This window comes from Schistocerca nitens, chromosome 5 (genome assembly GCF_023898315.1).
Source record: "Schistocerca nitens isolate TAMUIC-IGC-003100 chromosome 5, iqSchNite1.1, whole genome shotgun sequence".
Lineage (NCBI taxonomy): Eukaryota > Metazoa > Arthropoda > Insecta > Orthoptera > Acrididae > Schistocerca > Schistocerca nitens.
In genome coordinates this window covers 640,896,168-640,922,361 of record NC_064618.1, presented here as the reverse complement: position 1 = coordinate 640,922,361, position 26,194 = coordinate 640,896,168, and the positions used below count along the sequence as shown (strand labels likewise).

General features: G+C 41.9%; 1 protein-coding gene across 7 annotated transcripts in view; it reads right to left on the bottom strand.

Moving 5' to 3' along the window:
- The window catches only part of LOC126260799 (endoribonuclease Dicer-like), a 450,082-nt gene that overhangs the window by 370,087 nt on the left and 53,801 nt on the right, over positions 1 to 26,194 (bottom strand). For all 7 annotated transcript variants that reach the window (XM_049958149.1, XM_049958148.1, XM_049958147.1 and 4 more), the window contains exon 2: positions 23,901 to 24,080. In XM_049958149.1, the coding sequence (XP_049814106.1) occupies positions 23,901 to 24,064 (164 nt within the window). In that variant the 5' untranslated portion in view covers positions 24,065 to 24,080. The remainder of the gene's footprint in view (positions 1 to 23,900; positions 24,081 to 26,194) is intronic.

Sequence of the window (26,194 nt, the reverse complement as noted above, 5' to 3'; positions counted from 1 at the left end):
ATTAGGGAGTAGGTACATAGTGTACCAGCCTTTATTTTCCTTCTTCCAATTCCTTTCACAGTTTGTGCGTGGGAGGACATTTTGTCAGTACCTCTATGAATGAGCTCGAATATCTTTCAGTTTAGTGTCATGGTCATTACACATGATGTTCATTAAGATTTTCTTTATTCATTCTGAGTTTTTGGAATTTTGTGAACAAGGCTCTCTGCAATGCACAACATGGTTTTAGATGTGTCTCTTGGTGGAGATTGTTGATGAAACAAACATGATACTGTGTAGATCTTCTCTATATATTTTTCATTTGTTAGTTAAATAACGGAAAGAGTAAAGGTAACAACTCAAAATATTGCTGAGGTGTCAACAAGCACATAAACAAGACTGAAAACTTAGCTAAGTTTATGGATGAATTCTTCTCCAGAGCTAACAAAATACACTTTTTGCTCTGGTTTGAAGGACCCATCTGAAAGCTTATTAATAGTCTCAGTCTGGTTTATTTGCCCACCTGTACAGTGAGTCATTAATTTTTGCATGTCAATGGTGGTTGAACACTGTGGCTGGGGATTGATTTATTTGAAGAAATATGCCTACAACTCACTTTTATACAGCTTTGTTTATACATCTACATCTGTATTTCATGAACCACTATGAAGTACATGGCAAAGGATATGTCCCACTCTACCAGTTACCAGCACTTTTTCCCATTCCGTTCATAAATGCAGTGCAGGAAGAATGATTGTTTAAATGCCTCTGTGCATGCTGTAATTAATCTAATCTTGTCCTTACAATTCCTATGGTAGCGGTAAGTAGGGGGTTGTAGTTTACACCTAGTGTCATCATTTAAAGCTAGTTCTTGAAACTATGTTACCAGACTTTGTTAGTAGAGTTTTTTGCAGTATCTTCATGAGTCTGCCAGTTCTATTCTTTCATCACCTCTGTAACACGTTCCCATGGGTCAAACAAACTTGTGACCATTCATGTTGCCTTCTCTGTGTATGTTCAATACATCCAGCTAGTCCTATCTGGTATGCGTCCCACACACTCAAATAATATTCTAGAACGGGTTGCATGAGTGATTTGTAAGCTACCTCCTTTGTAGACTGAATGCATGTCCCTGTGTTCTGCCAACAACGAAAATCTGCTAACTCCTTTACCCATGACTGACTGTATGTGATTGTTCCATTTCATGTCCCTACTAACTGTTACATCCACGTATTCATATGAGTTTACAGAATCCAACTGCGACACATTGATATTATATTCAAATGATACTATGTTTTTTCATTTTTTGAAGAAAAAAGTTTATACCACAAAAATTCTTTCAGTTTTGTCTTCGAGGGCAAAAAGGTATGGTGGTGGCGGTGTGTGACGGACCCAGAGTTGAGGTGGGTAATGTGCAGAAGTCAGATCTGTTAGATGACCAGTTAGCTCACTAAGATGAATTTCTAAAAGGTAAGATCAAGGCAGTCCAGATGTGTTAACCAAAAAATTGGGCATTGCTGGACTACTAGAACACTAATTGAATTAACAGACCAGGTTTCAAGAAACCATTTGACAGATTGTCACACTTGGATGAAGGTATTAACTCTCCAACCGTGGGTGATTTACCAATCTTTCCATACAAAATCACATGATAATTTTATTTGACGATTAGAATGGTTATAAGGATATAAATACTGGCATGTAACAAGAAAGAGTCGATTTTTAATTGGTATTTAAAGGAAATAATGAGGGAAATATGAAAATTGTATTTAACATTGTAAAAGCAGAATACAGTCATAGATAAATATTCTGATGTATACCTTAAAGCAAGGGTTCACACCAAAGCATGGAAATATGGATACAAAATTGCAGCCACAAGAAGATATAATGTATGAATGAGATTAAAGAATGTGTAAAATGCAACTGTTGCTGTTTCACATGGGGAAATAGTGACCTTCGATCTGGAGGGAAAAAAGCAGCCTATGATGGTCCAGAACAACAGAAAAGTATTCAATTGGAAAAGTGATTTCCAACATGCAAACAGAGTGGAAATTACAGGCCCTGTGAAATTGTCCAGAAAGAACTGGATGCACACACAAAGTCATAAATCTTCTAACAGGTTTGAAGCGTCCCATCACGAATTCCTCTCCTGTGCCAACCTCTTCATCTCAGAGTAGCACTTGCAACCCATATCTTCAATTATTTGCTGGATGTATTCCAATCTCCGTCTTTCTCTACAGCTCCCTCTAGTACCATGGAAGTCATTCCCTGATGCCTTAACATATGTCCTATCGTCCTGTCCCAACCCCTAGTCAGTGTTTTCCACATATTCCTTTCCTCTCCGATTCTGCACAGCCCCTTCTCATTCCTCACCTTATCAGTCCACCTAATTCTCAACATTAGTCTGTAAAACCACATGTCAAATACTTCGATTCTCTTCTATTCTGGTTTTCTCACAGTCCGTGTTTCACTGCCAAACAATGCTGGGCTACAAAGGAACATTCTCAGAAATTTCTTTCTCAAATTATGGTCTGTGCTTGGTACTAGTAGATTTCTCTTGGTCAAGAACGTCCTTTTTGCCAGTTCTAGTCTGCTCTTGATGTCCTCGTTGCTCCATCCATCATTGGTTATTTTGCTGCCAAGTAGAAGAATTCCTCAAATTTATCTACTTCAGGATCATCAATTCTGATGTTAAGTTTCTCACTGTTCTCATTTTTGCTACTTGTTACTTTTTCCTGTCTTCAATTTACTCTCAATCCAGATATTCTTCACGGGTTTGCAGCCAGATCATGTCATCGTCCAGACACAATATTTCAGCAGACCAGCTGGCCGTCATCTTCAGGTGAGTTAATGCTCGTGCACTGCCTCGCCGGAAACTGAATTCCAGCCACAACGACAGAAGCCTTTTCTCTCTTTACTCGAGTTCCTCTTGAAGAGTAACTGTCACTAATCAGTGAGAAATTAGAAGAAGAAACCAACAAATTATGTCATCATGTCTTGACTTCAACATATTTTCTTTTTAATGATGTATATTTTGAGCAAACTGGCAGAGTGGCTATGGGAAGTCCACTCTCCCCCATAGTCGCCAACCTTTCTATGGAAGACTTTGAGGACATGGCACTCAAAACTTCGTTTCCTAAACCAAAGTGTTTTTTGAGATACGTTGATGACATTTTTATGTTTTGGCCACATGGAATTGATGCTTTGAATCACTTTTTAGATTATTTTAATTGTCTACATCCAAGTATTCAATTTACTATGGAAATTGAAAGTGATGGTAAACTTCCATTTCTTGATGTTTTAATTCAAAGAAAGTACGATAGGACTTTTGGACACTGTGTTTATCGGAAACCTACTCATACTGACCGCTATCTTCATGCGACCAGCTGTCATCCACCACATCAACGTAGTGGAGTTTTGCGGACTCTGGTGAAAAGAGCTTGTGCCATTTCTGATGAGGAACATTTGAAAGAAGAACTTGACCATTTGAAGACTATTTTTAAACAGAATGGATATACGGAACAACAAATATGCCATGCTCTTCAGTTTGGTCCGTCACACAAGCCAATAGATGATACTTTTGAAGCTGTTGCTTATTTACCCTTCACGGGAAGTATATCATCTAAAATTTCAAGAATTTTAAGAAAATACAATATTAAAAATGTTTTTACACCAGTGGCAGAGACTAGAGCCCTTCTTCACTCAGTTAAAAGATGATTTGAGCTTGAGGAAGCCCGGGGTTTATGAAATTCTGTGCCACTGTGGAAAGAAGTATATTGGTCAAACTATTCGAACTATTCAGGACCGGTGTGTGGATCATCATCGGCACACTCGGTTGTTCCAGCCTGAGAAGTCGGCAGTGGCGGAACACTGCCTTAACGAAGGACACAGGATGATGTATGACAAGACACAATTGATCGCTCCTGCTTCTCGCTATTGGGAATGTGTTCTTAAAGAATCCATTGAAATTAGATTATCAAGTAATATTATTAACAGGGATAAAGGTTTTCCTCTAAGTAAGATATGGAATCTGATTTTGTCTGACATTAAACAACAACAGTCTTCTTTTTGATGACCGGATTCTTCCAATTAGTGCTGTTGCGATTTATCATTTCTGCTGTCTTCTCCCACCGGCGCGCTGCATGTCTACTTGCCGCCAGGAGGTGCTGCCCATCATCTTGCGCACGCGCGGTGCTCTGTCCATGGTGTATAAAGACTTCCGTCATTGTGGCTGGAATTCAGTTTCCGGTGAGGCAGTGCATGAGCATTAACTCTCCTGAAGATGGCAGCCAGCTGGTCTGCCGAAATATTGTGTCTGGACGATGACATGATCCGCCTGCAAACCCGTGAAGAATATCAGCAGTTATTACGCCAGGAAAGTCTACGAAATTACTCTCAATCCACTTGTCAAACTCTTCATCCCATTCAGCAGATCATGTAATTCTTCTTCACTTTCACTCAGGACAGCAATGTCACCAGCGAATCGTATCACTGACACCGTTTCACCTTTAATTTTAATTCCACTCCTGCAACTTTCTTTCATTTCCATCACTGATTATTCGATGTAAAGATTGAGCAGTAGGAACAAAAGATAACATCCCTGTCTTACACCCTTTTTAACCCGAGCACTTTATTCCTCATTGTCCACTCTTTATCATTTCCTCTTGGCTCTTGTACCTATTGTATATCAGCCATCTCTCCCTAGAGCTTACCCCTATTTTTCTCAGAATTTTGAACACCTTGCACCATTTTACACTGTCGAACGCTTTTTCCAGGTCGACAAATCTTGTGAATGTCTCTTGATGTTTCTTTAGTCATGCTTCTATTATCAACCGCAATGTCAGAATTGCCTCTCTGGTGCCTCTACCTTTCCTAAAGCCAAACTGATTGTCATCTAACACATCCTCAATTTCATTATACATTCTCCTGTATATTATTCTTAGCAGCAACTTTGATGCATGAGCTGATAAGCTGATTGTGCGATAATTCCCGCACTTGTTGGCTCTTGCAGTCTTTGGAACAGTGTGGATGATACTTTTCCGAAGTCAGATGGCATGTCGCCAGATTCATACATTCTACACACCAATGTGAATAGTCGTTTTGTTGCCACTTCCCCCAACGCTTTTAGAAATACTGATGGTATGTTATCTATCCCTTCTGTCTTGTTTGATCTTAAGTCCACCAAAGCTCTTTTAAATCCTAATTCTAATATTAGATCCCCTATCTCTTCTAAATCAGCTCCCGTTTCTTCTTCTGTTACATCTGAGGCCTTCAACGTACTCTTTCAAACTATCCGCTCTCTCCTCTGCATTGAACAGTGGAATTCCTATGGCACTTTTTATGTTACCATTCTTACTTTCAATTTCATTGAAGGTTATTTTGACTTTCCTATATGCTGAGTCAGCCCTTCCGACAATCATTTCTTTTTAGGTTACTTCACATTTTTCTTGCAGCCATTTCATCATAGCTTGCCTGCACTTCCTAATTATTTCAATCTTCAGTGACTTTTGTTTCTGTATTCCTGAATTTCCCTGAACATTTTTGTACTTCCTTCTTTCATAAATCAACTGAAGTTGTGTTTTTTAACCCACAGTTTCTTCGCAGTTACCTTTTTTGTACCTACTTTTTTTCTTTCCAACTTCTGTGATTGCCCTTTTTAGAGATGTCCATTCCTCTTCAACAGTACTGCCTACTGAGCTATTCCTTACTGCTGTATCTACAGCCTTACAGAAGTTCTAAAGCCTTACAGAAGTTCAAGCATATCTCGTCATTCCTTAGTACTTCCGTATCCCACTTCTTTGCGTATTCCAGGGTATGTCTTACAATCCAATGTCTGATTTTGGAATCTCTGCCTGAACATGATGTAATCTAACTGAAATCTTCCCGTGTCAACCAGCTGTTTCCAAGTATAACTCCTCCTCTTGTGATTCATGAACAGAGTATTCACTATCACCAGCTGAAATTTATTACAAAACTCAATTAGTCTTTCTTCTCTCTCTTTCCTCGTCCTAAACCCATATTCTCCTGTAACCTTTTCTTCTACTCCTTCCCCTACAACTGCATTCCAGTCCCCCATCAATATTAGATTTTCATCTCCCTTGATGTACTGTATTACCCTTTCAATATCCTCATATGCTTTCTCTATCTTGCGACGTCGGCATGCATAGTGAACTATCGTTGTCTGTGTTGGTTTGCTGACAGTTCTGATAAGAACAATCATATCACTGAACTGTTCAAAGTAACAGACTCTTGGTTGGTTGGTTGGTTGGTTTGTGGGGGTCGAAGGGACCAGACTACAAAGGTCAACGGTCCCTTGTTCCACGACCATAAAAACTCACAAGGCGTAAAAACAAGGGACAACACAGAACAAGAAAGACACAGACAAAGACCAGAAAACAAGGAATTAAAGCACATAGAGATTTATAGTGGTTGGCCAACCACAGAAACAAAAAACGAAACACCAACCGCCAAGAAACACACTAAAAACCACAATCTAAAACCGTAGGCCAAAGGCCAGACTCAAAATAAAAAAGGACACTAACCCTTAGATCGAGTGATAAAAGCCCCCTGCACGAACAAAACTAAAAACTAGGTCTGCCATTGCAGCGTCATCCGATAAAAGTGCAGGGAGATTATCAGGCAGCGTAAACATCTGCCTGAGTGCAGTTAAGAACAGACAGGCCAACAGATGTGGACCACTGTCAACACTGATCCACAGCGGCAGAGAGGTGGGTCCTCATGGCGCAAGAGATGACCATGCGTCATCCAGATGTGGCCGATGCAGAGCCGACAGAGAACAACTGAGTCCTTGAGGGAGGCTCTTAAGGAGGAGCGCCACACACCAGTAGTCTCCTTGACGGCCCGAAGTTTGTTGGGTGACGGCAGGGTGCGCCATTCTTCACCCCAGGTGCAAAGTACCTTCTGCTGCAAAACTGACCTGAGGTCACTCTCCGAAAGGCCAATCTCCAAGGCTGCTGCACCAACAGCCTGTTTGGCCAGCGTGTCAACACGTTCATTTCCCGGGATGCCGACATGGCCCAGGATCCACATAAAGACCACAGAGCGGCCACAACGGGCAAGAGTATGGAGGGACTCCTGGATAGCCATCACCAGACGAGAGTGAGGGAAACACTGGTTGATAGCTCATAAACCGCTCTGGGAGTCACTACAGATAACGAAGGACTCACCTGAGCAGGAGCGGATATACTCTAGGGCGCGAGAGATGGCAACCAGCTCAGCTGTGAAAACACTGCAGCCAGCCGGCAATGAGTGTTGTTCATAATGATCCCCTAGAGTAAGAGCATAACCAGCACAACCAGCAACCAGTGAACTGTCAGTATAGACAACGAAAAACGCGGTAAAGATTGAAAGAAAGCGGCGGCGGAGGGACTCGGGAAGGACGGAGTCCTTCAGGCCCTGTGCCACATCGAGCCGAAGGTATGAGCGGGGCACACACCACGGGCGTGGATGTATATGGGCCTGGAAAACACAAGGGAGACGAAAAAACTCAAGCCCAGAGAGAAGAGCCCAGACACGAACTGAAATCGTACACCCTGATCAGGGCCGCCACTCTGGCAGATGGACGTCCGAGTTAGGGAACAGCAGACGGTAATTGGGATGCCCGGGCGAGCTACAAACGTGGGCAGCGTAAGCGGCCAGTAATCGTCATTGCCAGATCTGCAATGGAGAGACCAGCCTCCACAAGTATGCTAGTGACAGGGCTTGTGCAGAAAGCTCCAGTGCCGAGTCGGATTCTGCTGTGAAGGATGGGGTCAAGCAACCGCAATGCAGAAGGGGATGCCGAACCTTAAGGCAGGCTCTCATAATCTAGACGGGACTGGATTAATGCCTGGTACAGCTGTAAAAGGGTAGACCAATTGGCACCCCAGCTGGTGTGACTCAAGCAACGAAGAGCATTAAGATGTCGCCAGTACATTTGTTTAAGCTGCTGAATAGGAGGGAGCCAAGTCAACCAGGTATCAAAAACCAATCCCAAAAACCGATGCGTCTCTACCACTGAAAGAGGTTTGCCATCAAGATAAAGCCGTGGCCCAGGGTGAACAGTGCGAGGCTGGCAGCAGTGCATAACACAGGACTTGGCAGCCGAAAACTGGAAGCCATGCGCTACAGCCCAAGACTGCGCCTTTTGGATAGCATTCTGCAGTTACCATTCAGCAGTTGCAAAGCTGGTGGAGCTATAGTATAGGCAGAAGTCATCAGCATACAAGGAAGATGAGACAGACGTTCCCACCGTCACAGCGAGCCCATTAATTGCAACTAAAACGAGGCAGGCACTCAAGACGGATCCTTGCGGGACCCCACTCTCCTGAACTCGGGAGGAACTATGGGATGCCGAAACTTCCACACGGAAGGAACTAAGCGACAGAAAATTTTGTATGAAAATCGGGAGCAGACCCTGAAGACCCCACCTATGAAGCATGGTGAGGATGTGATGTCGCCATGTCGTATCATAGGCCTTCCGCATGTCAAAAAAGATGGCAACCAGACGCTGATGGTGGGCAAAGGCCGTACGGATGGGAGACTCCAGGCTCACCAGATTATCGGTGGCAGAGCGGCCCTTACGGAACTTACGGAACCCACCCTGAGACGGAGCCAGAAGGCCCGAGACTCAAGCAGCCAACTCACCCTCCGGCTCACCATGCATTCGAGCAACTTGCAAAGAACGTTGGTGAGGCTAATGGGGTGGTAGCTGTCCACCTCCAGTGGGTTCTTGCCAGGTTTCAACACAGGGATTACGATGCTTTTCCACCACTGCGACGGGAACTCACCCTCAACCCAGATATGGTTGAAAAGGTCTAGGAGGCGTCTCTGGTAGTCCACCGAGAGGTGTCTGAGCATCTGACAGTGGATGAGATCTGGCCCAGGAGCCGTATCAGGGCAAGCAGCTAGGAGACTTTGGAATTCCCACTCACTGAGTGGAGCATTGTATGAGTCAGGGTGGTGCATGTGAAATGAAAGGCTCTGACATTCCAACCACTCTTTCAGGGAGCAGAAGGCCTGCGGGTATTCGCAGAAGCAGAACTCTGAGCAAAATGCTCCGCTAAGTGGTTTGCAATCATGTCGGAGTCAGTACAGACTGCTCCATTCAGTGAAAGCGCATGTACGCCGATGGGGGTCCAATAGCCATAGAGTCACCTAATCTTGGCCCAAACCTGTGATGGACAGGTACGGAGGCCAATGGTTGAGACATACCTTTCCCAGCACTCCTGTTTGCATTGGCGAATGAGACGGCGGGGGCTCGCGAAGAGAGCCGTTTGAAGGCGATGAAGTGTTCCAATGAGGGAAGCCACTTGTGATGTTGGAGGGCCTGCCTTCGATCTTTAATCGACTCAGCGATCTCTGACAACCATCAAGGCACAGTCCTCTGCCGAGGGGACCCAGAAGAACAGGGAATGGCAGATTCTGCATCAGTAACAATGCCGGTGGTGACCGAGTGAACGACCGCATCAATGGCGTCATTGGAAATAGGCTCAATAGTGGCAATGGAGGTGAAGAAGTCCCAGTCAGCCTTACTCATCGCCCATCTGCAGGGGCACCTAGAAGAGTGACGCTGTGGCAGTGACAGAAAGATCGGAAAGTGGTCACTACCGTACAAGTCATCATGCACACTCCATTGGACACACGGTAATAGGCTAGGGCTGCAGACTGAAAGGTCGATGGCTGAGTACGTGCCATGCGCCACACTGAAATTAAAAGAGAAAGGTCGAGCTGTGCAAACACTTTCTCAACGATGCTGCCTCGGCCTGTTGCCACTGATCCACCCCACAGAGGGTTACGGGCGTTGAAGTCCCCCAGTAACAGAAAAGGTGGCGGAAATTGTGTTATCAGTGCAGCCAGGACATCACCATCTGGTGGAAGATAGAGACTGCAGACAGTAACAGCCTGAGGTGTCCACACACGAACAGCGACAGCCTCTAAAGGTGTTTGTAGAGGGACATACTTGCTGTAAAGAGAGTGAAGGACGTAGATGCAGATGCCACCAGATACCCTCTCATAAGCTGCCTAGTTCTTATAATAACCATGATAGCCACGGAGGGTGGGGGTTCGCATCGCCGGCAATCAAGTTTCCTGAAGAGCAATGCAGAGGAAAGGGTGAAAGCTGAGAAGTTGTCAGAGTTCAGCAAGATGGTGGAAAAAACCGCTGCAGTTCCACTGGAGGATGACACTGTCCATGGCCGAGATAGGTGTGAAGGGACTGAGGAGGCAGATTATGCTGCTGGGTCACCTGCTGCCACCGATGGAGTACCTGTGCGAGTAACATCGATTGTGTCCGAGGGTCCGGCGAGATCTAGGTCCTCAGCACACGCCAGAATCCCTAACTCGTCCGGAGACACAGAGCTTGTAGGTTGCGGTGAGGTGGGTGCCACCACAAGTTCCTTCATCTTAGAGGTCTTCTTCTTGGACTTTTCTCGCTGCTCCTTGGGTTTCACTGGGTGGGAGGGCTTCACTGATTCAGTCTCCGGGACGGAGGAGGATTGCAAAGTCCTACGGCCAGCTGCTTGTGGGCACTTATGCCACTGCCGGGTGTCACCCTTCCCACTTGTGGAAACCTGGGAAGGGAGGGACCCAAGGGGCGCCTTGTGAGCGAGAAGAACCAAAGAAGTTGGACACTTCTCCAGCTTAGAAGCGGGAATGGACGTCCACGATGGGTGGGGTGGTGGTGGGTGGGTGGGTGGGTGGGGTGGTGGTGGGTGGGTGGGTGGGTGGGTGGGGTGGTGGTGGGTGGGTGGGGTGGTGGTGGGTGGGTGGGGTGGTGGTGGGTGGATGGGGTGGTGGTGGGTGGGTGGGTGGGTGGGTGGGGTTGCTCCTCAGGTAGGTGGCGCAGGAGCAACAGGACGGGTAGTGCCCCTCACGGTCAAGGGCGCATGTGGAGTCGTACGGCTCGGGGAGCCGACTGGAATTCGCTTAACTGATGCGGCTATCAAGGTTGTCGTAGCGGCGGCATATGAGGAAGTCATTCGCACAGGATGGAGTTGTTCATATTTCCTCTTGTGCTCAGTATAGGTCAGTCAGTCCAGGGTCTTATATTCCATGATTTTCCACTCTTTCTGTAAGATCCTGCAGTTTGGCGAGCAAGGTGAATGATACTCTCCAAAACTGACACAGATGGGAGGCGGGGCACAAGGAGTATTGGGATGTGATGGGCATCCGCAATCTCAACATGTGAGGCTGGAAGTACAGCGGGAAGACATATGGCCGAACTTCCAGCACTTAAAGCACCGCATCGGGAGAGGGGTATAGGGCTTGACATCACAGCGATAGACCATCACCTTGACCTTCTCCGGTAATGTATCACCCTTGAAAGCCAAGATGAAGGCACCAGTAGCAATCTGATTATCCTTCGGACCCCAATGAACGCACCGGACGAAATGTACACCTCACTGCTCTAAATGGGTGTGCAGCTCGTCATCAGACTGCAAAATAAGGTCCCTATGGAAAATAATACCCTGGACCATATTTAAACTCTTATGGGGTGTGATGGTAACTGAAACATCCCTCAACTTGTCACAAGCAAGTAACCTTCATGACTGGGCAGTGGATGCCGCTTTTATCTATACTGACCCAGAGTGCACTTTGGACAAGCCCTCCTCCTCCCCAAACTTGTCCTCTTAATGCTCTACAAAGAACTGAGGCTCCGTTGACATGAAAGACTCCCTCAGCTCTCGTACAAACTAGGAACCGGAGCGAATAAGTGTCGATGCCATCCTGAGCCTTTCACTCGCCCACAGTGTAGCCAGGGAGGGGAACGATTTGGGATCGTATTTCTGAGCGTTGAATTGAGCCCGAGAACACTTAGAGACTGCTGGCGGCCCCACCACAACGGACTGGCTACCGTGCTGGATACTAGGTGCAATGAAGTCCATGATCGTCGTCTCCGCAGAAAGCAACACTGGACAGTGCATGGTGGAAATCGCACCCAGGAATGTATCCTCGACCAAGAGATGGAGAACGAGCGGGACTGCAATGTGACGATGAGAAAGCTGGCTAAAGGTCTCAATGCATGATGGACACAATACACCATGTAAGGCACCCTTCCCCAATTGGCTCGCTCTTCGGAAGAAAGTTGAAAGATGGAGGTCAAACTCTAGAGGGGATCATCACATAAAAGCCAAAAAGTGAGAGACTCCTTTCAATCGCCTCTTACTACAGACAAGAATACCGCGGGCCTATTCTTACCCCTGAACCCACAGGGGGGAACAGACACTCTGCCATACCTTCCTATTCATAACGAATCATACTTCAATTATACTATTTTCTGCTGCTGTTGATATTACCCTACACTCATCTGACCAGAAATCACTGTCTTCTTTCTATTTCACTTCACCGACACCTACTACGAGGGCTATCCACAAAGTACATTACGTTTTGGAATTAAAAATAAATAAAGTATTGGCATTTTTTTTATTATATACAGATGAAAGCCACACTTAAATACTACTTTTCTACATAGTTGCCATTTAAATTAAGGCACTTATCATAGCAATGGACGAGCTTGGAAATTCCTTCGTCGTAAAATTCGGCCACCTGCGCCTTCAACCACGCGGTTACCTCTACTTGAAGCTGTGAGTCATCATCAAAACGCTGCATAGCCAACCACTTCTTCATTGCTGGGAATAAGTGGAAGTCGCTCGGTGCCAGGTCGGGACTGTACGGCGGATGAGGAAACAACTCCCACTTAAAGATTCGAGAACTTCACGAGTGGCATTTGCCGTGTGGGCCCGGGTGTTGTCGTGAATCAGCAAGATCTTTGAGCCCAACTTTCCCCTGCGCTTGTTTTGTATTGCTCTTCTGAGGTTGTGCAGAGTTTGGCAATACCTTTGAGAGTTTATTGTAGTGCCTCTTTCCAGGAAATCCACAAAAATCACACCTTTTCTGTCCCAAAAGACAGTCGCCATCATCTTCCTTGCCAACATTGTCTGCATGCATTTCTTGGGTTTTTGGGAATTTGTATGCCCCCACTGCATTGACTGCAATTTTGTCTCACAGTTCACATGCTTAACCCATGTTTCGTCACCAGTAACGATGCAATCGAGTAATGAGTCGCCATCTTTCTCTTAAGCGTCCAAAAACATTAACGCTGCAGCCATTCGCTGATTTTTGTGAATCTCTGTCAAGATTTTTGGTATCCATCTTGAACAAAACTTGTGGTAACCAAGCTTTTCGGTAATGATTTCGTGCAACAAACTTCGTGAAATTTGTGGAAAACTCAGAGAGTTCCGTTATTGTGAAATTACAGTTTTCACGGACCACGGCATCGACTTTTTCGACAAGTTCGGCAGTCACTATGCTGGGTCTTCCACTTCGCTCTTCGCCGTGAACATTAGTTCGACCATTTTTAAATTTTATGACCCATTGACGCACTCCACCTTCAGTGATTATGTTGTCCCCATACACTTCACAAAGCTGCCAATAGATTTCTATCGGTGTACAGTTTTTTGCAGTCAGAAACCTTATTACAGCACGCACTTAACACTTCGCGGCATTTTCAATTAACGCTGACATTTCAAACTGTCACAGTAACTCAACGGAGTACAGCACAAACCTCTCACTAGCACGGCAGGATGCCGACTGAGCGGCGGAATGCCATGACACCAAGATGGCCGCACTAGCCCCGCCCCTAACGGACACAAACGAAAACGTAATGTACTTTGTGGATAGCCCTCGTATATCTTGATTGAGCCTTTTCATTTCCCTTTCAGACTTTCTAGCTTCTCTACCACATTCAAGCTTCTGACACTCCACGCCCCCACTCGTAGAACATTATCCTTTCATTGGTCATTCAATCTTTTTCTAATGGTCACCTCCCCCTTGGCAGTCCCCTCCTGGAGATCTGAATGGAAGACTATTCCAGAATCTTTTGCCAATGGAGAAACCATCATGACACTTTTTCGATTACAGGCCATATGTCCTATGGATACATGTTATGTGTCTTTAATGCAGTGGTTTCTGTTGCCTTCTGCATCCTCATGCCGTTGATCATTGTCAATTCTCCTGCCTTTAGGGGTAGTCTCCCACCCCAAGGACAAGAGAGAGCCCTGAACCTCTGTGCACTCCTCCACTCTCTTTGACAAAGCCGTTGGCAGAATGAGGGTGACTTCTTATGCCGGAAGTCTTCAGCCGGCAATGCTGATTGTTAATCAAAATTTAACCAGTGGCGGGTTTTGAACCTGGGACCAAGGACATTTTGATTACTAATCACAGGTGTTATCCCTAGACCATGGGTACAGCCTGGAATGGTACTGCTCTACCTAACGAACTACACAAAAAGGGATGTGAATTTCTGTGGGGGGCTTTACCAGGAAGCTGCATTTTGCACCTTAAAACAAGCCCTAGGATTAGCACCAGTATTAGGTCTACCAGAGTTCAACATTGAATTCATTTTGCAGACTGATGCTTCATGTCTGGGGATAGGAGCAGTGCTGTTACAGGAACAGGAAGGGATTAAGAAAGTACGCCTCAAGGGTATTAAATAATTTTGGGAAAAGATATTTTACCTATGAATTGGAGACCCTGTCAGTTTTGTTCGGCACAGAGGAAATTAGATATTAATTGGAACACTTTGGAAAAGTTTGTCTTGGAAGCTGACAGTCAAGCCCTCAGCTGGGTGTTAGCCACACCAAGAAAAACTGGTCGCATTGCCAGGTGGGCATATAGGATTTTATTCTTTAGGTTTATAGTCCATAATATTTAGAGATTGGAGAATGTAGTAGCTGCAAGGACCCAGTCGCACATTTGGAGGGAATGAGAAAAATGAAGGTGATAAACAGCTACTGACAGATGATGATTCGAAGCCCCAGTAACTTTGATTGTTGCACAAATTCCTCATCTGTTTCATGGCATTGAGGAGTTCCAGGATCAAGACAAATGCCTTCACGAGATTAAGGAGAGGTTACAGAAAGTAGACATTGTAAATGTTCCACTACTTCGATGAATCTGCTATGGGAAGACATTGAGGAGTGTGGACAACGCAGGAGAAAATCAGACAGCATTTTAACGTCTGGAATGGATAACAAGATCAGTAAGGTGATATCAAGTTGTGAGGTTTGCACTGATAGTAAATCAGTGTAAAATAGTGAGATCAGATACTTGGTGTCCAAGTTGATAGAGGGACCCTTTCAGTGGATGTACACTGATTTTGTCGGATTGTTGCCTAGATTGAAGGCAGGCAAAAGATTATTTTAGTTTGTGTGGACTGCTTTATTCTTATTTGTTTGTTGTTATCCACCAAAGTAGTGACAATTCAAGCTCTAATCCAAAATTTACATGGAATTTTTGGCACTCTTGGCCCTCCACAATCTGGTAACGTGAGCTCATTTACCGCACATGATTTTAACCAATTTTGCCTTTGTTTGAGAGTGTGACATGTAACTAGAACACCTTACCATCCAAACCCATAATATATGGAGCAAATTAATAGGAACCTTAACATGGCCCTCATAACCTATCATGGTGATAGTCAAAGTGCATGAGATTCTTCACTCCGCTGGTTAACAATGGCACTTATCACTGTATGGCCTGAGAGCAATCAGTCCACACTTGTGAGTTTTCTCCTGGGATATCAGGCAGACAACCCACTGTCTAATTTATGGTCTATTGATGACATACTGCCTGAGAAGAGAAATGCCGAACAGTTGGTAATGGAGGTTGGCAAAAAGGGATCTCAGTGAGGCACATAAGAGAGAGACCACATCCACTACAATGTAGAGTGGCAACCAAACAACTACCGAATTGGTGGCATGATTTTTATTAAGAATTTTTAGGAGTCAGTAAAGGCAAGAAGTTATTTCTGCGAATTATGGGTCCATTAGAAATTCAAGAGTTCGTGACACCTGTCACTGTTCTGTTAAGGGACCTCCAAACAGCAAAGAAGTTAGGGCTCACCTGTCTCAGATTAAGTTGGGTTCCCAGGGCAAATCTGGGGTTCTGGGCAGGTTGCCGAATCGAGGAGGGAATATGTGCTACATGCACACTACTGCCTGCATTGGTATTAGCAGACATAGGTTGGCTATACTTCCTAGTGGATTGTGCTCTTCTTCCTCGGGTGGCAGAAGTGTTAATCAGGTGGGCGCAATGTGGGAGAGATCAGTCGGTCGATGGTTCGAGCCACGATAGGAGAAATGGTTGCTTGTTTGATTGGGGAAGAACTGTTCGGCAAGCCATCAATGTTACTTGTTTATGGGCTGGCCATGCACACTGAGCAATTGCAGGCCTGCAGTAGTGTGGTGTCCAGAGGCAGAGCAACCTAAGCTTCAGCAGTGACTACCAGTACTGGGTCTTTGTGTCAGCATGTCGCAATTATCTACTTATGATTTACAGACTGTGTGCCGACAGAGGGATTTAAACTGTGTTATCGGATTTAACTATACATTCTGTTCCCTGATACATTCTGTTCCCATGATGGACAGTTGCATTATTACCTTTACTGTCTATGAATTGGGCAGATATTTTGATTATGTTATATCTGTAGCTTTGTCGGATGGCACATGACGACATGCAGTCAGCTTTTTCAACTTGCACATAGTGTGCTGCACTGTCTGGCCATGCCATGAATTTCTAGTTTCCTGTTATTAACATTCAGATGTTTTGGGTTAGTCTGACCTTTCCTTATATGTATATTTACTGGTGGACATTTTGCTGATAACAATGACATTGTAATCACAACTAAAACACCGGACCTCTTAGCAGAGAAAGGAAATGAAACTCCTAAGGATCAAACCCACAAATACACAAGCAAAGAAAATACCATCAGCAAGTTACACCCTTTATCAATGTGTTACCTTCAGCAAGACAATGCCTTATACACAGTCTTCAAAGTACAGCGAGGGGCCTCTGGAATAAAAACTAAAAATAGTAACAAAACTTCACATAAAGATCTCTTTATGCAGTTGGAGATTTTAACCACATTATGTGAATATATCCACCAATCTGTGAATATAACTACCAATCTGTTATGCATAACAAGAACACACGCAATTATCTCATGAACAGTAGCATTCATGATCACTGACCAAGTGCCAGACTAAACTTACAATTACCAAGAGTAAACAAACAAAAAACATGAAACAGTATTTTCTACAAAGAAATAAAATAGTACAATATATTGCACAGCAATATTAAAGGAACAACTAAAATCAAAATATTTGATAAGTCCATTAAAGTGTACCTCTTAAATAATTCCTTCAATAAAGTCGAGAATTATTTAAATAGTTCAGAGTAGGGAAGGGTAAAATATTAACATTATTTAATAAGAAACAACTGCTACTAGAGTAAACTCTTTTAGTTTAATAATTCCTACAGTAATACCCACCAAAATAAACAATTTTTCAAAATTCAATGTAACTGGACAGATGAAAAAAAAAAAAAAATCTACTCACCAAGAAGCAGCAGGAGAAAAACACACAAAAAAGGTACAGAAATCCGCAAGCTTTTTGGGCCAATATCTCCTCCTCCTGGCAGAAGGGGAAGGACGAGGAGTGAAGAAAAGGGACTGGCATGGTTTAGGAAATGGGGAGAGTTCAGGAAAGATGGCCAGAACTGTTGGTCATGGGAGATTTACTGGAAGGGATGAGAAGGAAAGATTTTCTTCCCCTTCATCCTTTTTGCCAGATGAAGGGGCCACTGACTCCAAATGCTTGCAAATTTATGTACCCTTTTTGTGTGTGTTCTGTTGCTACTTGGTCCTATTCTAACAAAGATAATATGTCTTATATAATTTTATAAAGGATTTGTAGATGAATAAAGAACAAACAAACCCACAAAACCAACCATTGCAAATCACTATTTTTTGTGTATGGAGTTACTTAGTTCCCCTCTTGCTCACTGTATTGGCTGTGCAGTGCTGATTATGCAGTGGTAGCTGCTGCGATGGTGTAGATTTGGGTGTTTGAAGTGGTCAGCATCACATCATGGCAGTCACCAAGACATCATCAGTCTCTTTTTGCATCAACATGTTTTACATGGGAAAAAATCTGATATTTTTTATAACATTCTCACCCTTCTGCTGATCACCTCGTATGTTTGAGAATAAAACTTGGAAATGACATGTATTGTACAGTTCTACATTCTTGTAAAGGCATCTTATACAATGGGTTGTGCAACAAATTAACAAGGAACAACTCATTACAAAAGTACTCGCTTATAGGGGGAATTACTTAAATAAAGAATGGTTGAGTGAGTGAATAATATAAGAAACAAAAAAGACAGAGTTCAAAGTACAAACCAGCAAATACAGATGACAATTTCATGGACAGAAAAAGTATTTAAATCCTCTCGTACAATGATGAATCAGGATAACAGCATAAACCTTCCAACAGATTTCCTTTTCAATTAACTTACCATTCAGCTTTAAAAGGGTTCAGTTTCCAGCAAGATTTGCATACATTATGACTATTGCCACGGCACAAGGACAAACATTCAACTGTTGCAGAGTGAATTTAAAAGAATCATGTTTCTCACACAGAAACTGTACATAGTGTGTTAGCAGTTTGTAAACCACAAAATTTGTCTTTGCATGAGAAAGCAAAACATCAAATGTAGTTTGTAATAATATAGTTGAATAAGTTAGATGCTATACAGATGACATGATTTGTAAAACACCAAGTTGATCCTTAAAAGCTATGTAAGAAATAGCTGGTTGCTACATTCCTTCCAGTAATTATATGGTGAGTTGTCACCTGTGCTCTGTCTATTATTACATATCACAAAAAACTTCCTATTAACACATTAGTTCTTAACTTGTGAGTTACTCACATGTTCCATGGATCATTTGCACAATTATCATCAAAATTATGCAGAACAAGTTAGTTTACAGGCTATATATACATATGTCACCGCCACTACAGGCCAACTTGGTAAGGATCTAACACTATCCAAGAATTAGTCAACCAAGGGTTTTGAAGATAAACTCTCATGCGAGTTACACCTACTTAGGATTCTGCAGTAATCTGAGTCTGGCATCTGCCTTTTCAGTGGCTGCATATATGTGGTCACTCCACTGTAATTCACGGAAACATTCCAATCCAAGCTGCCGGATATGGCAGTCATGTGCACATAATGTGTGCTTGCTTGTGTCAATGTGTGTGTGTGTGTGTGTGTGTGTGTGTGTGTGTGTGTGTGTTTGTTTCCTTTTCTCACTAAGGCTTTGCAGTCTTTTTGATGTGTGTCTGCGTCTCAACATGCCATCTTTATAGTGAGTAGCATTTGTTCAAAGAAACTCTCATTCATTTGATGGCAGCAAGAATTCCTGTGACTGCCCATAAACAATATCAGATATTTTTGTACAGTTATATAACAGTTTGTGTTTATTTATTTATTTATAATCTGCAAATATACCTGCATTGCATGCCTCCTTCCTGATTATGTTACGGGAAGAGTCATTTGGTACACTTCTTGAACAAAACTTGTTCAATAATGTTGTCTTTAAGTAAACCAGACGTTACTCTTGTTTCTAGCAAAACCTCCCCATTAAATCAATAAACTGAATTATATTTGCTACGAAGTCTTCAATCCAATCACATATTTGTTTCAATATTCCAAACAATGTTTACTGCAGACTAAAGCAGTTTCTTGTTGTCTCTGTTACACAGAGACAACAACTTTTCATTCAACACCAGTAATTAATTATGAAGTAATATATTCAAGAGCACTGATTCTGTGTTCACAGAGTATACAGATCTGTTTGTTCCCAGCACATCAAATGTTTCCCCTGCAAGTGAGCTGTATCACCAAATTCTAAAAATAATTTTCTGAAAATCTGTTTAGTAAGTAAATGTACAGTTACTATTTTGGGCCTTTCTTTGACACTTTATTTCATTTCCAGTTTATCTCTGACACTTGTCTAGTCATCTACTACCACAGGGCTGGCCATAATGTGCAAGGATTCATGCACCCACACGTCCGGTTTGGCACTCGGCACTACTAGTTTTACTCAGTCCTTCTCAGGACTAGTCAAAACAGAATGATATATTGTTTAGCAGTGCAATGTGACACTGTTCTGGCATTTGGTGCAGCACTTTTCAGTCAGCAATACTTTCTTCAGTTCAGCAGAATCACTGTGTCAACAATGTTTATAGTTTGCTATTTGCTCATGGGTATTTTGCAGATCCAGTGCCTATTTGCTCAAAAAAAGAGGCAGTTCAGTAAACTACTGTCAAAAGCCTTTAAAAATGAATGAGAATCACAGTTCATTTTCATAGAGAAGGATGAGAATCTCTATACCTATTATGCTGTCGTATAATCAATGAATACAAAAATTTGTTATAGAACATCCTTACAACACTACACATAAAGAATTTGTTGATGACAGATGAGAAACACATTACAACGATTGACAGACAATATGTATGGGACCGATTGTTCCGTACATCAAGAGGCATTCTGTGTTAAATTTGCAAGCAGGGAGCACATGATGAAATTGGTGGCATGAGTAGTAGCACACTGTCAGATTCAATAGTTTGTGATGGAACTGAACGAAGAGCACAATGGCAATATATATTATGTGAAATATGTTGGTTAAGTCAAGGAGCACACACAGAACAATTTTTTTAATTGATCACTCACTATTGTTGGCTTTCTGAATGAAAAGGAAATCAGGAACCAAAATTAGATGATCTGGAATGGATTTAAGATCTAACATTTTAAGTGGACTTCACTGCACACTGCCCTCAGTGATATGTTGCAATGTTAAAACAACTTATTTCTGATTTGGTGGAGAAAATTAATGTGTTTAAAAATAAAAATGCTCTGTAGAAGGGACAACTTCTGACAAATAACACAGTCCATTTCCCTAAGTGCTATCTATGGCATTAAAAAAATGCAAATTTTGAAGAATTCATGGTGGCACTGAAAGAACTACGTGAACAGTTTTCTAAATTTTTCATGACACTGCCACTTTTTTTGAGACAACTCACGTTCATCCTCCACCTAGAGATCTACAACCCCATTACTCTCCAACATTCACCCAGATGACCCAATTTTTTCCAATATACTTCTTGCTGTAATCTTTCTGGATGAACTATTATTGAAGTAAGGTGTCTCAGACATTTCACTTTAAGAATCTGAGACAACATGCGTCTGTGCTAATTTGTAGAGTTAAAAATTATATTCTTAGGTTGTTAGATAGCCATGCCTACAGGAAAATAATTTGTATAGCAGCAGATAAACTTTTCTTACAGAATAATATCTTCCACAGTCCACAGAACAGTCAATAAAAGAACATACAGTTTTGAAAAAAAGTTACATCATGTATCTCACACTTTGATATTTGCTGTTCTCAAGAACAAATTCCTCTATTATATTGGTATTTGGTTAAGAACTCACAAGATCCCACTGCATTAGTATTGAATCCATGAACAACAGCACACTCACTAGGTCACTGAGACCACTGCTAAATTACACGCGTCTGCAATCCACGACTAGTACGAAAATAGCTGTGTACTTTGTTTGTTACATTAAATATCATTGAAGATTACAGGTAGCAGAAGATTTCAGGGTAGACATGTATTGCAGCAAGTACTAACAAAACAAGCCCATTTATCACAATACTGGTAGGAAATAACAGTTGATCCCTACAAAAGTTCAGTTCCAAGTAGGAGTGGTATTCAGAAATGATTCACAATTGTAGTTTTTTGTATCTTTTTTATTAACTGACACGAGCCCATGTACACGGGATCTCTCCTTATAATCGCCAATGACAATACTACACCACTGCCACTATCTTAGAAACTTTGGGGGTACTACACACCCATTCCTGAGTGAAATTCTTAAGTGTTGCCCAATCTTTTAACTCGCAATGCATCCTTCAAGTTACTGAATGAAGCATAATCAGATGGAATGAGATCAGGTGAATAGCGTGAGCGTGGCACAATAATGAACATTAGTGATGCCAACTTTGCTCATTATTCCACTGCCAATGCAATGATCCGTCCAATAAACACGAGCTTCCTAAACACACACCACAGTTACATATTTATGAATATGTTGTTTTTACTCCTTTCTTCCACAAAAACTATGCAGTCCATCTTTGTCCATGACCATCACCTTCCACCTTGTTCATAGCTTTCTCTACTTAACAGCAAACAACCACAATCTTTTCACTACACACAAGGTTCATAACTTCTATCTAGCATCTCTTTGGTGGACTATGACCAGTTTATCATACTACAAAAGGATAAACCCACAGTTTGAGTGGTGCTTGTAAAATAAATAAATTGTAACTTATCTCCGAACACCTCTCATGTTACAGTATGTATTAAGCACTCTCTGTAAATGCATCACAAATAAATGAGGCCCCCACCCACCCACACACACACACACACACACACACACACACACACACACACTGCTCACCTCTACTTGTGGCTGCATCACATTTTGAAACCTCTAGTTCACTTACTTTGTAAGCTTAAATCTCCACTTACATCAGAGCAAACAGAAGCAAACAGGTGAATGAGCGCACGCAGAAAAATTCAGCAGTGTCCACTACCATTGCTGCCACCAACGAGCAAGTGTTTATATAGGCGGAAATGGAAGAAAATATAAGGGAATGACCAACAAAGAACACACTACAAATGCTGCACTTTTGTTTTGTAGATACTACAACTGTCAGCGCATTTGTTTCATTCAATATAATGCTGTTTATAGTTATCATGCAAAACTTATTCAGATAGTAACAATAAATTAACGATGGGTCTACCTTTGTGCTAGTACACAAATTATTGTTTTATCATCCAAACTTGTCTCACCATAGATGTGGCACCCCCAGTGGTTTTTCTTATTATTTTCCTTTTATTTTACATTGTGCGTGTCCTGTGGGTGCCAACCAATATCAGGCACAGGGCTAACTTAGTACATCGTATCATTATTGTAGTGTTTTGCTAGTCCTTAGCTGTGACATGTTTTTTTTATGTACCTGACCTCAAAACTTCTATGTGATAGTTATTCAAATAGAATTTTTTGTTAGCAAATAAGTAAGCAAAGCACTGTAGGAAAAGAAAAACATGGACATCTGAATTTTTACACTTTTTAAACAAATAGTAGCTACCCACTTATTACTGTACTTCTGCTACAACCTTAATTATCCTTGTTTCGAACCATTGCACACATGTTGGCAAAGCATTTTATTGGCTGCTCATTGCAATGATGAGAAAATGGTTTTGCGGGACACTGACCACCTATGAGCAATAATGGCCGAAGATTCTTAGCAACTGGACAGTTATGCACGTTCCCAAGCTTGCAGCAAGTAATGAATTTATTTTCTTTCTCAATTCATCAGTGCCTTGGCAATTTCTTGTAAAGCACATTTTCCCATGCATTTTGTGCAGTGGATCTTGAGGAAGAAACTTATCTCCCGTGGCACCTTCCGTTTTTTTTTTTTTTATTAGCTCTATTATGACTACATCATATACCCAATTCACATTTACTAATGAAATTAGTTCACACACAAAATGTGACAACAAAAAAAAAAAGAGGATACACTCCTGCTGTTCACACCAACACAAGTGCAGAAATGGAAAGTATGTGAGCTTTCTTTGACAGTTTGCTGCAAGACAAACGACCAGCAGAAAATGATTGAACACCTGCAAAGGCAAACTGTGCACAACTAAATGTGGTTCTCTCTCAATTGCCTGCAACTTACATCTGAAATCCAAGAAAAATCTTGCCCCCTTGCATTCACTCCATTATGAACACACCCTTGCATTCACTCCATTATAAAACACAAGTAATATCTGAACATCATACAGCACAGAAATCATTTGCAGCCTGCTACATAGATCAAAACAACAAATGATAAAAGTAACTGCCTAAGTACCTAATAACAAGGTCATGTCAGTTTGAGTTCATCCATTCTACAATGCATGCACACACTGAACTGCCTAACAGACAAAGAAGAAATTACTTACACACAGCATTCCTTCATTATTTCCTTAATAAACATAACAGCTATGAATGTTTTCCCAGACCCTGTGGGCAGGTACAGAATTGTGTTCTCATTTAAGCAACGTTTCAAGAGCTCTTCCTGGTACCTACGAGGAGCTACCTGCATTTTTTCTGGTGCAGTGTCCATGTTGGTATGCTGTTATCTGAAAAGATATAATATAAAAAAAAATTCACATTAGTAGACATTTGTGAAACTTAGGTGAAGCCACATATAAAAACAACACACACACACACACACACACACACACACACACACACAATAAAATGGTGAGTAGTTTTTGAAATAGCATTGTGAGAATTCAACAAAAGCTGTAGGTAAACTATAATTTACTGAATTGTAGCACACAGCATATGGGTAAAAAGAACTTAATAATGATGGTAATAATAATAAAGCCACTCTTGCATCTGCAATGACATACTGCCCTATTCAAGTGACATAGACATTGGAAATAATGTTTGTTGCAGCTTCTTTGGCTTTGTTGTAAGATATGTAATAATCGTTTGGGAGACGTAAATTAGTGTAAATAGGACATTACACAAAAACTTTTATTAGAAAAATGTGTAATATTATACCTATGGCTTCTTGCCGACCACTATTTAGAGATCTAAAAATGTTTAGCTATTCTGTTTATTTACATTGATGAACTGTTGTAGTGCTTTGAGAATTGACACGTAAATTCTGGAACTACTCGACCTTCTGCCGCGTCGAACATGCGATATAAGATAAGTGTGAGAGAGAGAGAGCTATTTACTGCGCAACACATGTCTGTGCGTGTAGGATGGATGTTGGTCCTGGGAGGACAGGAGCTGTGTCAGACGAGCGATGCCGACAAGTGTTTGCCGTTCGCGCCATAGAAGCTGTATGTGACATACCAAGGAGCAAGTATGCGTTATTCTTTGACAGTGTAATGATTGTAATTGTTATGAACAATTGAAACACGTTTTGTCTAGAGACTCTTTCTTGATATTGGTGTTAGACTTGCAAGAAGCAAGACCTGTTTTTGAATTTCTGGTGATTATGAAACCCACCACAATGTAATTATATTTAATAGTATCTAACAGGTATCGTCATAGTTGACTTGCAAGAATTTGTATGTAGATATGAAACTTGTGGAGATGAAAGTACACCTGAACTTAACTGAAAGTATAAGGGTAACCAGTTACTTCTAGTGAGCAAGAGTGTTTGTTAGTTCCCATAACCAGCATTATTTCTTCGGAGAAGTTGTGGAGATTGACGCAGCCACATATTCAGAGAAGAAGATCGGCTAAACGTTTCAAGTATGTCAACTGGAGTAAGAGAAGTGTGAAGTTTGCAATCCAGTTTTGCACCACATCTCTTGTCGCCAAAACCGTTAGACTGTTTACTTTTATACATAACGATTCATAGGAAACCATTTTCAAAATGTCTATGATACTAGAAACAAAGAAAATTTCATGTTAACATCCCAGATTAAACTCTATTCCAAAATTACTCATTACATAACTAAGAAAATTTATCATAAATTGAAAGCAGAATATCTGTACAGTATGGGATGCACTAACATTATGAAAGGGAAAAGTTTTGATTGTGTCAATGAAATAATTAAACAATGGAAAATTCAGGATGGAATGTAACAATATTATGAAAAGGAAAGTTGCTACTCACCACATAGTGGGGATGCTGAATTGCAGACAGGTACAACAAAAGACTCTCACAATTAAAGCTTTCAGATATTAAGGCCTTCATCAACAATGGATGACAAACACACTCTCTCTCTCTCTCTCTCTCTCTCTCTCTCTCTCTCTCTCTCTGTGTGTGTGTGTGTGTGTGTGTGTGTGTGTGTGTGTGTTAAGCAAATGCAACTCGCACGCAGGACTGCAATCTCAGGTAACTAAAACCACACTGCACTGCTGCTCACAGTGTGGCTTCAGTTGCCTGAGACTACAGTCATGTGTGCGAGGTGTGTGTGTGTGTGTGTGTGTGGGTGTGGGTGTGTGTAGTCTATTGCTGACAAAGGCCTTAATGGCCAAAAGCTTTAATTGTGAGACTCTTTTTGTTGTGCCTCTCTGCGACTCAGTATCTACGCTTATGGTAAGTGGCAACTTTCCTTTTCATAACATTTAAACGATTAAAGAAAGATTAAGATTAATGAAATACATCAATCTAAGAGAAAAGTGGTTTGACTAATAATGAGAATGTAAATCTTTTCAGGATAAAAGTCAATGACTCAACAGGTGAGAAATACCTTGCATTGAGTTTAATGTGAAAAGCAACACT